This window comes from Sus scrofa, chromosome 7 (assembly GCF_054392235.1).
Source record: "Sus scrofa isolate SSC_HxYL_T2T_F1_AM1 chromosome 7, Sscrofa_HxYL_maternal_Yorkshire_Landrace_v2.0, whole genome shotgun sequence".
Lineage (NCBI taxonomy): Eukaryota > Metazoa > Chordata > Mammalia > Artiodactyla > Suidae > Sus > Sus scrofa.
This window is the reverse complement of record NC_139389.1, coordinates 5,205,680-5,220,888: the sequence shown is the minus strand read 5'-3', so window position 1 is coordinate 5,220,888 and position 15,209 is coordinate 5,205,680. Positions and strand designations below refer to the sequence as shown.

General features: G+C 47.4%; 1 protein-coding gene across 1 annotated transcript in view; it reads right to left on the bottom strand.

Annotated features, from left to right (window-relative positions):
- BMP6 (bone morphogenetic protein 6) overlaps positions 1 to 15,209 on the bottom strand; it is a 150,218-nt gene that overhangs the window by 19,022 nt on the left and 115,987 nt on the right. The window contains 1 exon segment of the mRNA NM_001168001.1: positions 6,135 to 6,327. Within this exon segment, the coding sequence (NP_001161473.1) occupies positions 6,135 to 6,327 (193 nt within the window).

Genomic DNA, 15,209 nt, shown 5'->3' with positions numbered 1-15,209 from the left:
GATACTTCAGCGACGTATGCTTCTGGCTATGATGTATCAAACTAACACGCACACTGAGAACGACTGAAAAAACAAACCTGATTGAAGCCATCTTAGAGCAACCTAGAAAGGCAACACCGGATGGATCAAGATCTCAGAGAGAAGAGAAATGCATTGAGGTGAACTTTGTGTTTGCTGTGGCTTGTTCATTTCAGGGCATTTGGTAATTCTGAGCATGACGCAAGGATGTCAAACAGAAAGGAAGAGCAGCCTAGAACGTAGAGCAGTGTCGCTGGCTAGGGACAAAAACTGGAGCTTCAGAAAGTTATGACTTGAAGGACTAAGGTCCCAAAGGAAAGGGGCTGCAGAGAAGTGAGCTCATAAAAGTGAGCTCATAGAAGTTTGGGTTCACCTCCTCCAAGACCTTGGCTCCTCAAGTCCTGGCTGCCATGATCTCCAGTATTTCCACTTGAGATATCTGCCAAATATTAGGCTGTGTTTGCAGGGGGTAGGAAGCTGAGAAAACAAGCAGAAAGAAACCGCTTAGAGGATAAAGAAGCAAAGCAGAGTTTTTGGCAGTCTCGAACTGCTGGGGAGTTAAAAATTCGAGGTCAGAGTCTGCCAAGGAATGGAACTTCTGATAAACAACATAGACCTTCATCTGAGACCCCTAAAGAGCTAAATTGCAAGAGAAATAGAGAACCAGAAACAGAGACGCTTAACACATCCGGAAATCCAGCCTCTTTGATGCAAAAGACAAGGTAATCTGCCTGCCTTCTGCAAGAAAATGAAATCCAGCCCGGAAGGAGATACCACTATCTAGAACTGTTTTTCATAATGTTCAGAACATAATTTTTAAAAAGTATCAGGCATGGCAGGAAGTCAAACTGAACAAAGGAAAAATCAAGAGAACAAACAGATAATGGAAACAGACCCACAAGTGATCCAGATAATAGCATCTTCAGACATGATCTTAGAATCTAAATCTAGCCTTATATAAAAAGGATAATAAATCACAAGTTGGGGTGTGTGTGTGTGTGTCTTTTTGGGACCGCACATGTGGCATATGGAGGTTCCCAGGCTAGGGGTCGAATTGGAGCTGTAGCTGCTGGCCTACTCCACAACCACAGCAATGCCAGATCAGAGCCATGTCTGCAACCTACAGCACAGCTCATAGCAATTCCAGTACCTTAACCCACTGAGCGAGGCCAGGGATCAAACCTGCATCCTCATTGATGCTAGTCAGATTTGCTTCTGCTGAGCCACAAGGGGAACTCCCACAAGTTGGGTTTGATCCAGGGGTGTGAGGTTGGTTAACACTTGAGAACCATTTAATGTAGTATATCGCATTAACACTGTAAAGGGGAAAAAATCACATGCAGACATCCCTCTGTATCCATGGGAGACTGGTTCCAGGACCCTCCGTGGACAATAAAATCTGCATATGCTCAAGTCGTTTATATAAAAATCACACAGTATTTGCATATAACCCACCCAATCCTCCTGCATATTTTAAATCATCTCTAGATTACTTGTAATACCTAATACAATGCAAATGCTGTGTGAATAGTTGCCAGAACACAGCAAATTCAAGTTTTGCTCTTTGGAGCATTTTGGAATTTTTTTTCAAATATTTTGATCCATGGTTGGTTGACTCTACAGATGTGAAACCCACAACTATGAAGGACCAACTGTAATCATCCCAAAAAATTCAGGGGAAAAAACCTGACAAACACATTTTCTTGCTCTCTTAGCAGCTAAGTAGTATGTGTGAGTTACTTAACCTCCTGTAGTTTCCTCACAAGTATTAAGAAGATGCATTTCTTCACTTCTTCAAGACTCTGGAGTTAGGATGAATCATACAAACCAGACTTAAACACACACACACACACACACACACACACCCCACTTTGCCTGTTTGCAAACAGGAGTAAATTGAGATACTGCATATACCAGGAGGAACTGAATTTTAACGTTGGTAATTCATTCTCACTTTAAACGTCTTCCAAAAATGACAGCATGATAGAACACAAAAAAGTAAAATCACATGCACAGAAGTTAGACTTCACTGCTAAGTGATACAACTGCCAAAACACACGTGGTAGACTGGATTTCAAAATGAGCAGAGGCCCATGTGGCCAATCCAGGTACCAAACAGAACCATCTTTCAGACACTGAAAACATTTCTGGCTAGCTTTCAAGAGATGCTGTTTGACCTTCTCAGTATACAAAACTGAATTCAGAAGAGCCAAAGTATGTCTTCAACCAAATAAGAAATGTAGATGAAAATGATATTCTTAAAGGCCTCCAAATGCACTGTTAATATCAAGGTGCTATTAGGATCATGAGTACATGCTATGAAAAGCTACCAACACGCTACCATACAGGACAATGGAAGGTGGACAGTTAATCGGAACAGCCTTTACCCTCCAAGTACGAAGACAGTTGAGTGTGTAGGAGATGCAGGAGAAAAGGGTAAAAAAGTAAATGGCCGAAGACCTAATACTGTGAATAAGTACAGGTACTTTCACATAAATTTATTCCAATCTTTCTTCTCCTCCACAGCCCTCCTTAGAAAAGCTACCAACAGATCCACGATTGACCAATAGGTCAATGCAGGTTTGCAGGGGTTTTCCACTGAAAGGCCTCAAAAATCAAAATACCAGGGCCTGAATTCTAATAGAACCACTTTTGCCCCCCGACAGAGCCACCTCACATGCCATCCAAACAGAAGTATCCTTGAGATGTTCACAGCTAAGCTAAGGAGATGAAGATACAAAGTGTGCCATAACGGACCCGCGGATGTCTTTCTGGAATTTTGTCTTTATCTCAACACTCTCCCCATGTCACTGGGGTGACTTTTGGGAAGCAAAGCAGACAATAGCTTGGGCACAACTTGGACTTGGCAGAATCTCTATGTGCCACGTTTCATCCTTCTCAAAGGGTAACCTGCCTGCCCAACTGTCTGATGTGGTCATGGCTAAATCCTCACGATGCAACACAGAGAAGGGCTTTTCCAAACTCTCGGCACTACGTAAATGCCCATTTCCACCAGTGTCATCATCAAAACACGACAATTTATGACACCAGATAGTAACACCAAACTCATCCTAAAAATCAACATCACATCATAACACAGAGTCAATTTTTAACATAAGCGATAAAGGGTAAGTACCTTGTGCCACTTTGATTGGACTGTGTACACAGTTGGGTTGCTGACCTACAAACTGTTCCAGATCTTTCATGGACTTAGAGTCCCTCCCTAGGCTTGTTCTCAAGGTTGGAATGATGGGTCACACAGTTCCCTGATCTTCCTCAGAGCACCATCCATGCCAGTCATCCCCTTTCTGAATGTAGTACGTGGTCCAGGGATGTCTTAACAGAGTCAGAGGAATCGGCTTCTGCAGGGTTCACAGCAGGCGCCTATCTTCCAAAACTCTTTTCTGTCCCTCCCTGGGTCAGGCTTCCGGAGCTGCCTTTTGTACCAGGAGGCCCAACCCAGAACTTCTGCCTCAGCCGCGAGTCTGACTCAGCATCGAAAAACCTGCCTCTTTTTCTTTTTTTTTTTTTCATTTTCAAGGAGGCCAACTGTTATGCAACACACACATTTGTTAAGTTAATCCATCAAATACTGCAAACGTCACTTAGACATTAGACAAATGTGTTTCTTCACAAGCCTGGAGAATCCTTTTTAGTCCAGACACCCCTAGACGGTACAGATGGGGAGAGTGGACCCTTCCCCAGAAGGGGTCCCGCAGATCCAGGCGGAGGCCTCTGGAAGAACAGGAGGAGACCACAGGCAGCCTGGGCTCCGGGCCCACCGATAAGAAGAGAGAAATCTCCTCCCGGCCTGCCTGGAACTCTTCAAAAGCATGACATTCTCCCAATTTCTCCAGTTCTTCCCCTTTCCTGTGCACAAAAATGAAACACATCCAGTCACCAAATATCTCCATCCTAGAGGGCAGAGGAGTTACAAGCCTGCTTTGACAGCGTCAGCAAAGGTTGAGCCCATTTGGGAGTCTGTCTGCCAAGCTCACGGCCTGGAGAAACGACGACACCAACCACCTTAAGCACAAGGCAGCTGTTCGGTTTTGGCCGGGGTTCAACATAAACCTTACAAGAGGTCTGCTAGCGCGTGCTCTCGCTTTTCCTAAATAATAATAATTTTGAAAAATTCCACAGTCACAACCCCTCCAATCTCGTGTTTTCCCTATAGAGCTTTTCCTGCAGAACAGAGAAAACTATGTTTTCCAAACAAATGACTGAGCCAAATAGGCCCCAGCAGAGAAAGACAAGAGGACAAATCATTAGACAGACTGAACGTCCAGGGCGAAAGCAGTTCCCAAGCATCGCTGATGATCGAAAGATGAAAATCTAACAACGAATAATTTGCTTTTCACAAGAGGCCCTGAAGAGATAAGTCTTTGAAGACTCTTTTATGTGGGAGGGAAAAATCAGCCATCAGAAACCCTCCCGTCTGTTACGGATTTTGGTCAGTTATAAAGATACCACAAGGGCTATATTTTGTTTATAATTTAACCGGCCCAGCTACGAATTCAGGGCAACCATCAGTGTGCACGTCCACCACCATGACGTGTCCCCAAAGCCTGGCGTGTCCTTCTTCTCTGGTCCCTCGTTAGGGACCTGGATATGCAGCAGGGCCGAACACTGGCAGGGCTCTCCAAACGATCCTTTCACGGGGCAAGTTCACGTTTGGTGTTTCAGCGTGTGCATTGGAGACAGAACCCCGCCCCGCCCTCCCCGCGATAACCTAAGGGCAGGAGAAACCAAACGCATTCCTTTGGACTTTCTTGGAAAGTCACTAGATGTCCAGGACCAAAAGGAGGAGTCTGGACTTGGTTTATAGAACCAGAGCTAAGAGAGGCCATGAAGGTGGGGTGCCCCCCACCCCGGGCCTCCGCCCCCGGCATTCTCTTCCTTTCTTATTTACTGTAAATACCCAGGCTGTCATCCCACCTGCCCAATTCCGACCTGCTGCCCACTGAGAGCCATGCACGCGCAGTGCCCACCTCTGTCCCAGGGGGACCCCCTGCCCTGGCTGGACCACTCAGCTGACCCCTACGGGCCCGGCAACAGATCAAAGTCATGGGCCTGTCTTCTGGGTGCTGTAGGATTGAAATAACTGCTGCCGAACTTCATCCCTCAGCCCCTCCAAGTCTCTAAAAATCACCCCTGGGAAGTTTGTCTTTATTTGTGAGGCGGGCCCAGGAACACACTTCACTGTGGTTCTTTTGTAAAACAGTGTGGCCTCAGAGTTCCTGTCGTGGCTCAGTGGTTAACGAATCTGACTAGGAACCATGAGGTTGCGGGTTCGATCCCTGGCCTCGCTCAGTGGGTTAAGGATCCGGCGTTGCCATGAGCTGTGGTATAGGTCGCAGATGCGGCTTGGATCCGGTGTTGCTGTGGCCCTGGTGTAGGCCGGCTAGGGAGATTAGACCCCTAGCCTGGGAACCTCCATATGCCACAGGAGCGGCCCAAGAAATGGCAAAAAGACAAAAAGACAAAAAAAAAAAACAAAAACAAAAACCCACACCAAAAAAACCCAGTGTGGCCTCATTTCAGGAAACAAGAATAATAGAGATGTGGGGGGGGGGGAATCTATTGTTCTCTTGCATTCATGTGATAAAAAATACATTTAAGACATACATGGACAGCCTTTCTCATTCAAAGACATGTTTATCATATATACATGATACATAAATGTATATACTGTATGGACAAGAACAGAGCCTTCGAATCCCCTGATTCAGCAGCATTGGTGAGCATCCTCCTATCATTTTCATGTGTGAATTTATGTCCCCCTCCCCATCACTCCAGGTAAAGATGAAACAGTAGCAGGAAACATTTTATCCCCAGGAAGTTCTATGTTTTCTGATTGGAAAGGATGCTTAGTAAATACCATTCACTGTCTTGCTTCAGAAAAGTAGACTCTTTGGAAAATCGTCAACTTAAGAGCAAAACACCTTCTTGCCAGCTAAATGCCACCACTGGGAACACTTCCCTCCTCATGCTTGTGGGCTGCCCTTGAAGGCCAAGCCACCTTCCCCAGACACACATGGGGTGCTGGGATGACAGGGTGAGAAACGGGGGCCAGCCCCCAGCCCCACCCTTCCGGGTTCCTCGAGCCTCCGTACCTGTGTTGACGCTGCTGTAAGACTTGATAAATGCTGATAAGAAAAGTTTGGTTTTTAAAACTGCCCACAACACAGTCCTTGTAGATTCGGAATTCTGCAGCCGTCACCGCCTCGCCCTCAGGAACCTGGGACAGGTTGAACTTGAACTCTTTGTGGTGTCGCTGGCGAGGGGAGAGCTCCTTGTCGTACTCCACTATAGGATTAAACGAGAGAGAGCGACAACTGTCGTTACTTGCCTAAGTGCCACAGGATCACCTCCAGAAAGCGCCCCCGTCCTCATTCGTAAGTGGATTAGCGGGGACCCACGGCTTATTCGAGGGACCAGGGGGTGGTGGGAAGAAGCACTGGCTAGGCTGTCGGGCTGAGATGAAGGTCCTTCATTTAACCCAAAGAGTGAGATGCTTAGATTCGATTTAAAGACGTTCAATACCCAGTTTGACCAAGATGCATGGAAGCCAGTGATTCAGACTTTGGCTTCAGTCTTCCCCACATCTGAACCCACGGCAGGAAGAGGGCTCCACAGAGAAGTGGAGAGAATTCAGGACACAATGACCGTGAACCCTCTGCCGCCCGGGCCCCTCGGTTCCCTCCAAGGCCCCCCTTCCTGCTCCTCTGCCCCCTCACGTTGGCTCCTCCTCTCACCATCAAGCAGTGGACAAGACCAAGGAGGGCCCTGAGCTGACCTTCCGTGGGGGTCCTGGTGGAGGGACAGGGTGCCTTTCGCCTGGGCCTGAAGCTCCAAGCGTCCTCAGCTTTTGCCCGACGCCCAGTGGGAAGTCTTATTGATGGGTTTCACGTAAAGCTTCATGGAAAATCTTTTTGTTTTTGTGTGTGTCTTTTCAGGGCTGAACCTGTAGCACATGGAGGGTCCCAGACTAGGGGTTCAATTCGGAGCTGCAGCTGCTGGCCTACACCACAGCCACAGCCACGCCAGATCTGAGCCTCATCGGCGACCTACACCACAACTCATGGTAATGCTGGATCCTTAACCCACTGAGCGAGGCCAGGGATCGAACCCACAACCTTATGGTTCCCAGTCGGGTTTGTTATGGCTGAGCCACAACAGGACTCCAGAAAATCTTGCTCCAACTCAAGTCCATTGTCTTCCCTCTACTGGGAGCAAGGGAAGGCTGGACGGCTCTGCGGGGAGGGACCCTCCATGCGGTGGGTCAGAATTTAACCCACGTGGAGAACCCAAGCGTGAGGACAGAGAGGCGGAAACACATCACCAGCGGGAAAACCGCTATTTTCTACGGCTGTTTGAAAAACTGGGAGAGGACAGAGACCAAAAGCTTTTTATGATGAACCCTCTTCCCTGCACGAAGACAGATTACGGAAAACTCCCAGTACTGATGATCATTCTTCCGAGTCAGCTTTCAGACGGCGATACAAAGCCCTGTGTGAGAGAAGCGCCAACAGCCGCAGATGCTTGATGCATAAGCCTTGTAGGAGAGAAAAAGGCGCAGCCCTCTTCCCACCACAGATCCCGAATCCTCCGCAGAGCCGAGGGATGCTTCTGCCCTGCGGTCCCCGGGAGGTTTTTCTTAATGGCCCCTGCAGTGACATTGCCGGAGCCAACGAATCCTCGATGGCAGTTTTTCCAGGGCTTGAGGGTAGAAAAAAAAGCAAGGTATCTGCCACCTCCAACAGCCCATTTTCTCCCACACGTGCTCTTCTTAACAGTCAACCAAAGAGAAGCTTTGCAGATTTAGCTTCTTCAAAATGAAAACAAACAAACAAAAAAACCCAGTGACTCTTTACAAGAATTTGAGACCTCAGTGGCACTGCAGAAGCTAGGGAAAATTAAGCCATCCATTGGTACAAGGTTGTACATAAAGAATTTCTGAAGCTGCCATGTGACTGGGCCACAGATCTTTTAGATTCAAGGGAGGGGAGAGGGAGTGGTGAAAAGAGAATAAGCTTTGGCTTGTGTTAAGAGCTTGAATATAAGTACAAAGAAAAAAGGTCCAGCCAGCAAGTAAACCATAGCTCAGTCCCAACGAGAGAACAGGTTTTTTAATTAGTGGCTGAGCATGAAAAGCAATATTGTTGGGGAGTTCACCCAAGGACACCCACGCATCCTGGGGGATCACTTTTCTCTAAAACCGATCTGCCTTTTAAGTTTGATATGTTATCATCAGTGGTTTAAAAGTGAATTGAATCTGATGTCCCAGAGAGATTTTCTTCAAACAAACAAACAAACAAAAAAAAAAAGCAGTCACAGAGTTTTTTCATAAGCCTTCTTGGACGCTTAAATTAAAAAAAAATTTTTTTAAATTTTATGGCCACACCCAAGGCATATGGAAGTTCCCGGGCCAGAGACTGCATCCGAGCCATGGCTGTGACTTACGCTGCAGCTGTGGCAACACCCCAGCCGGGCAGGGGACCGAACCCCCACCTCCACAGTGATGAGAGCCAGTGCAGTCGGATTCTTAACCCACTGGGCCATAGCAGGAACTCTGGGTGCTTACATTTTAATGTCTATAAATGAAAGCATCTTCTTAAGATTCTTTTGAGAGAACGCATGAGAATTCCTCAAAAGTCTTTCAATCACTTTTAATATAAACAACAAAGAGAAAGAAAAAATACAAATGCAAAGTAAGAGATAAAACAGTGACTTCAGGGAGCTCCTGTTGTGGGGCTCAGTGGTAATGAACCTCACTAGGATCCATGAGGATGTAGGTTCGATCCCTGGCCTCGCTCGGTGGGTTAAGGATCCGGTGTTGCTGTGAGCTGTGGTGTACGTCACAGACGCAGCTCGGATCTGGCGTTGCTGTGGCTGTGGGGTAGGCTGGCAGCTGTAGCTCCAACTGGACCCTAGAGCTAGTCTGGGTGCTTCCATATGCTGTGGCTGAGGCCCTAAAAAAGGAAAAATGAATACATAAATAAATAAAAATAAAAAGATAAAGCAGTGACTTCAGATATTTCAGTTACAGGGAGTAGAGAAAGGGGAGGACATTCCAAATACACAAGAAATATGTTAGCTCATCTTCGGGGAGCTGGGCCAGGCAGCCCCAAACCACACCTTCCCATATTCATGTCCCTTGGGTGGTGTCTCTCCCCTGGGCTGGCTCTGTGACCTTCTCTGGACCAATAAGAAGTAGCAACAGTGGTGCTCAGTGACTTCTGAAGAGAGGTCATTGGCTTTGAACTTCCTCCTACTTTGGTGTCTTGGATCGCGTGTCTGGGGAAAGATCATGACCGCGTGGGCAACTACCCTGAAACCCCAAGGCTGTGAGGAAGTCCAAGCGAACCAGGAGGCTGTCTGGTACATGAACGCACACAGAGGGAAGGGAGGAAGGAGAAGAGAGTCCAGTCAGTTCCCCGTCCCCTCCGCTGGGGGACAAGACACGGTACCAAGGCGCCATCTTGGTTCTTGGATGTGCGACCAGTGGAGACTTGGGATGACCCAACCCAGCCACCACCTGGCTGCAATTGCATGAGAGACCTGCAGGGGGAGCCACCCAGGTGAATCCAGTCATTTCACAAGATTGAGAGATGGTAACACCCCTCGGTACCAGCAATGTTGTTTCAAACCTCTGTGTGTTGGGGGGGGGGGTGGGTTGTTACAGAGTAACAGGCAGTAACCCAAGAAGAGAAGGGGGGGCAGGAGACCAAGAGAGAAGGGGAGCCTGACCTTGCTAGGAAGGGGAGAGACTGCATGTAGCCCTTAAGGACGAGGGATTTCGAAATCCTGGGAGGCAGCGTGTATGACTAAGGAAGAATCCTGGCAAGTGCTCACAGACAGATGTGAAGAGATAGACAAGGAATCTGAAAATGAGAAAAATAGAAGCACAGTTCAAAGCCTTCCGTTTTATCACCGTGTGAATTGGAACTAATTGCCTCATATGTGCCTTTCCCCAATTCTCCTCCACGGGATCTAGAAGGACCCAACGTCCTTCTGCTTTTCCTCTCTCCTTGGAGGAGACCTGGGGTCTCCCCTTCAGTCTCGTGCGCCTCTGCTCGCTGCCCACCTGTTTTCAACTCTCCCACCCAAGCCTTTTATTGTCTCCAGAACCTCTTCTCACACCTCTTAGCCCCAAGGGCCCCATGTTCCTTCCTCTTCCCACCATAGCTCAGCCACTGGTCACTGGCCTTTGCCTGGAACCGCTCCCTTCTCCTCGAATCTTCTGCCTCTAAGTGAATTTACACAGTGCATTCGCTCGCATCTCCCGGGGACACAAGACAGCAGTACAATGAGGTCACTGCCTGCAGGGGCCTCTGAAGACCACCAGAGCAGAACAGTAGTGGTTCCAACGAGCTTAGCATCCCCCCCTCAAGCTCTGCGGACTGGGCTCCTTAAATATCAAGCAGCTCAAGAAACACGAGACAGGGCTGAGGTCAGGACCTATTTTGCAGCCCCCGCATTTGGCCTCTTAAAGGAGGGGGCAGGAGGCACACGTGTGGATACAATGAGGTAGCAGTCAAGAGCGTGGACCAAGGGTTAAGCTCCCCAAATGGCTTTGAATCCCAGCACCCCTTTTATTACTTAGGTGATTCTGAGCAAGCTATTAGTCAAAGCTGCATTTATCAGTTAAAAGGGAATAACGACATTTCTGAGGATTAAGTGAGACAACCAGTACCAAAAGTCAACGGCAGAGCAGGTGCTCAAAAAATGTTAGCTGTCGGTGTTGGTCGCTGATATTGAGAACGTAGCTCCTCGGCAGAGAGCGCGTGTTTGCTCCTGAGTAAAAGTGAGTTATTCAGATTTACTCATGAGTCTTTACAGCCGATTAAGGCTTCCTCGAAGTGAGCTGCTTAAGCTGGAGGAGATGGAGTCTTTGCAAAGTGGAATCGCTGTCTTGAGAATTATCAGCCTTGGGGTTCAGCTACTGAAAACAGGGCTGTGTTCTCCGAGGCAATCACTCCTCGAATGTTTTATGTCAAGGACCAGTGAAAACATTTTTTAATGGCAATGACCTTACACAAGGGCATCTACTATTTCTGTTTGCCGTTTGTAAGGACAACAAACAGCATCCTCTTGGTGCCATGATTTTCTTCTTAAAGGTCCTTTGAAAACCAAATCAAGTAGGAAGGACAGAAGAATATAGACAATCCTTGAAGTTTAATCAATTTTGCTTTAGAAAACCCACCTCAGGGAGCTCCCGCTGTGGCTCGGGGTAATGAACCCAACTAGGATCCATGAGGACATGGGTTTTTGATCTCTGGCCTCGCCAGTGGGTTCAGGATCTGGCATGGCTGTGAGTGGTGGTGTAGGTCGCAGACGTGGCTGGGATCCCGTGTTGCTGTGGCTGTGGTGTAGCCTGGCGGCTACAGCTCAGATTGGACCCCTAGCCTGGGAACCTCCATATGCCGTGGGTGCGGCCCTAAAAAGACAACAACAACAAAACACAACCAAAAAACCACCCTCTTTGCCTTAGACCACACCAGCTGAAATTTCAGACCCGTGCCAGAACTCTGGCCGACATGTAAGAGCCACAGCCTGAAGAAGTAATCATACATGGAAATCAGGTAATACTGTACATGCAAAAGTATGTATATATGTAATTTATGGAGGCCACAAAGCATAATATTAAAGCACCAAGGAAACAGCACCCAACTGAAAAACCTGAAAGGGACCAATATTCCTCCTCAGTGCCGCCCCCACCTCCACCCAAGAGGGACCTCGTATCATGAATAATGTCTGGAAATCCTCGGCCTTTTGAAAACTAACAGTTTTATTACACACGTGTGCATCCGTAAATCACAGAGCACATGCGGCTTTTCTTCTTTCTCTTCAAGTCTTTCCTTCCAGACATAATGAAGTTTTACAGGCACAGAGGGAACATCGAGGCATGGCCACAGCTGAGCGCGAAGGCGGCCAGGCGGGGTCTGCACGCCTATCAGCTGGTGGGCTGCTGAGGTTCTATGGGAATAAAAAACTAGCAACTCTTCTCCTTCTGCAGCCCTACTATGTGGAAAGCAATTTAAAAAACATGGGCATTTTCTTTACAGCACCATTACTCACAACGGCCAAAAGACAGAACCCAAAGCCACGAGGGAGAAACAAAATGTGGTTTTTATACAATGGAATCCTGTCCAGGTATCAAAGTAGAAAAAAAACGTTTGGCCACGCCCATGGCAGGTGGAAGTTCCCAGGCCAGGGATTATCCTTGTGCCGCAGCAGTGACCCAAGCCACTGCAGGGACCCCACCAGATCCTTAGCCCACTGTGCCACAAGAGAACCCCAAAAGGAGAAATTTGGACACACGCTACCACATGGAGAAACGTGGAGGACATTTTGCGAAGTGAAATAAGCCAGTTTCAAGGGACAAATATTGTAGGATATCACTGATATGGAATCAAATTCTTAAAGAGAGAAAAGGTAGAATGATGGTGTCCAGGGGCCAGGGGATAAAACGAGTTAGTGTTGAATGGGCACAGAGTTTCCGGTGGGGATGATGAAAAAGTTCCAAGCACGAGTGGTGGCCAGGGTGGCACAATAGTGTGACTAGACTTAATGTCACAGAACCTGCACAGTGAGATGGCTGAAACAGTCTATGTTCTGTTGTATTTTTACCATAGTAAAACAACAGCAACAGCAACAATAATAATAACGGCCACTTTCTTATACAATCCCAATTTATGACCACACCTAAGTTCACATAATTCTTCACCGTCCTCTGATACCCAATCCGTCATCACATTTCCTCCAAGGCCTCAAAGACTGTCTTTTGACATTGGGTTTATCGGAACCCAGAGCCAAAAGGGTCCATGCGTTACATCTGGTTGTTCTGCCTCTTGAGTCTTTCTTTCCAAGCAGCCAACCAGGAATAGAAAGAGCCCCAGCAACCTGAGAGGTGTCTACACCAAAGCCATGCCAACAACATTCTTCACGGGACACAGTGGAACCACTATCTTTAAAACAAGGAAGAAGGTGCGGACACGCATTTTCAGTGGGGGGTGGCGTCCAGCTCTGGATGGCCAAGTGAAATCGGAGGAAAGGCGGAGGCACATTACACACTGGGGCCCCCCAAAAGGAAGCTCAGCATCCTGCTTCTTTGACAGGCGCAGCGAGTTGGAGCTGCTGTAACAAAAAGACTACGGAACAAAAAGCTTTTCAGATTTTTCAAAGAGCAAACACTGATTCCTGGCAGTCCTGGAGGCTGGAAGGAGGAATCAGGGCACCTGTTTGGGGGGGGGGGGTCTTGCCAAGAGCCCTCCTTCTAGTTTTCCGTGTTCACACACAGCCTTCCTTGGAGCATGTGTGCAGAAGGAGAGGGCACGCGAGGTCCTGTCTCTTTTTCTTATCAGGCCGCTAAGCCCATCCTGGGGCTCCACCCTGGGGACCCCACCTGGACCTCACCGCGTCCAAAGACCTCATCTCCTAACGCCGTCATGGGGGATGAGGGTTTCAACACTATGAACTTGGGGACACACACACACACAGTGCAGAACGCTGACCTGAAAGGGTCATGCCATGTGTCCCACTAACCTTCCAATGTACGGTTTGGAATTTTGCTTTTTTTTTTTTTTAGGGCCACATCCTTAGCATATGGAAATTCCTAGGCTAGGGGTCGAATCAGAACTACAGTTGCCGGCCAATAGCACAGCCACAGCAACGCGGGATCTGAGCTACATCTGTAACCTACACCACAGCTCACGGCAACGCCAGATCCCTGACCCACTGAGTGAGGCCAGGTATCGAACCTGCATCCTCACGGATACTAGTCGGATTTGTTTCCACTGCGCCATGACGGAAACTCCCTGGTTTAGCACTTTTGCCTTCATATTTACAAGCAATTATCTCAGAGTGTTTTTCGGTTTCAGGTTAACACTTGCTCTTATGACAAGTCAGGGAATGTTTCCTCTCCTTCTTTTCAAGAAATGATCTCTTCCTTGAAAGTTTGGCAAACTTATCTGTAACATCATCCAATCTTGGTGCCTTCCTCTGTCCCCCAAGTATTTTATTTATTTATTTATTTTTGCCTTTTTGCCTTTTCTAGGGCTGCTCCCGCGGCATATGGAGGTTCCCAGGCTAGGGGTCTAATGCCGGATCCTTAACCCACCAAGCGAGGCTAGGGATCAAACCCACAACCTCATGGTTCCTAGTCAGATTCGTTAACCACTGAGCCACGACAGGAACTCCCCCCGTGTATTTTTAATTACCTGTTCATTTTCCTTTAGACATATAGAAGTATCTAAGTGATCTTTTTTTTTTCTTTAAGCCACTGTGTGTTTTCTAGAGATTTGTCGATTTGGCTTTAACTTTTCAAATGTATTGCTAGAAAGGTTTTCAGCGTATTCTCTTATTATTTCTCTTATGTTCTTCTCATTCTAATATTATTGGTGGCTTCCCTTTTTCTTGACTCATCTTATTGAAGGTCATTTTCTTAGTTCTCATTGCTGCTTAATTTGATTGTAAGAGGATAGTTTAATATAGGTATTTTCTGAATATCATCCCATAAAATCAGAATTGTATCAATGACCGCTGTCTAGAGAGAAGTAAGGGCATCAGCTACTTCCACTGCAGACACACAAGAGAGAAGGAGGGAAAGAAAAGAACAGGGCACTCTATGTAATACATGTATGAATAGTCACATATTTACTCTTCTCACTAGCTGGACTCACTCAATGGTTAATGCAGCATAGCATAGTTAAGGGAATTAGAGTTGACCCTTGAACGACTCAGGGGTTAATCTGAGCATAACTTGTAGCTGGTCCGCCACATCCCCAGCTCCTCTGAATCCAGGGATTTAACCACCCAGGGGTCATGAAGTATGCACTTTTTTTTTTTTTTTCACTTTTTAGGGCTGCACCTGCGGCATATGGCGGTCCCCAGGCTAGGAGTCGAATCAGAGCTACAGCCACCAGCCTACACCACAGCCACAGCAACACAGGATCCCAGCCACGTCTGTGACCTACACCACAGCTCACAGCAATGCCAGATCCTCAACCCATGGAGCGAGGCCAGGGATCGAACCCACAACCTCATGGTTCCTAGTCCGATTCGTTTCCACTGTGCCACGACGGGAACTCCTGAAGTATTTACTATCGAAAAATATTCCCAGAGACGTGGACCCGCACAGTTCCCATCCCCGTTGTTGAAGGGTCAGCTGTGCATTCATTTTCCAA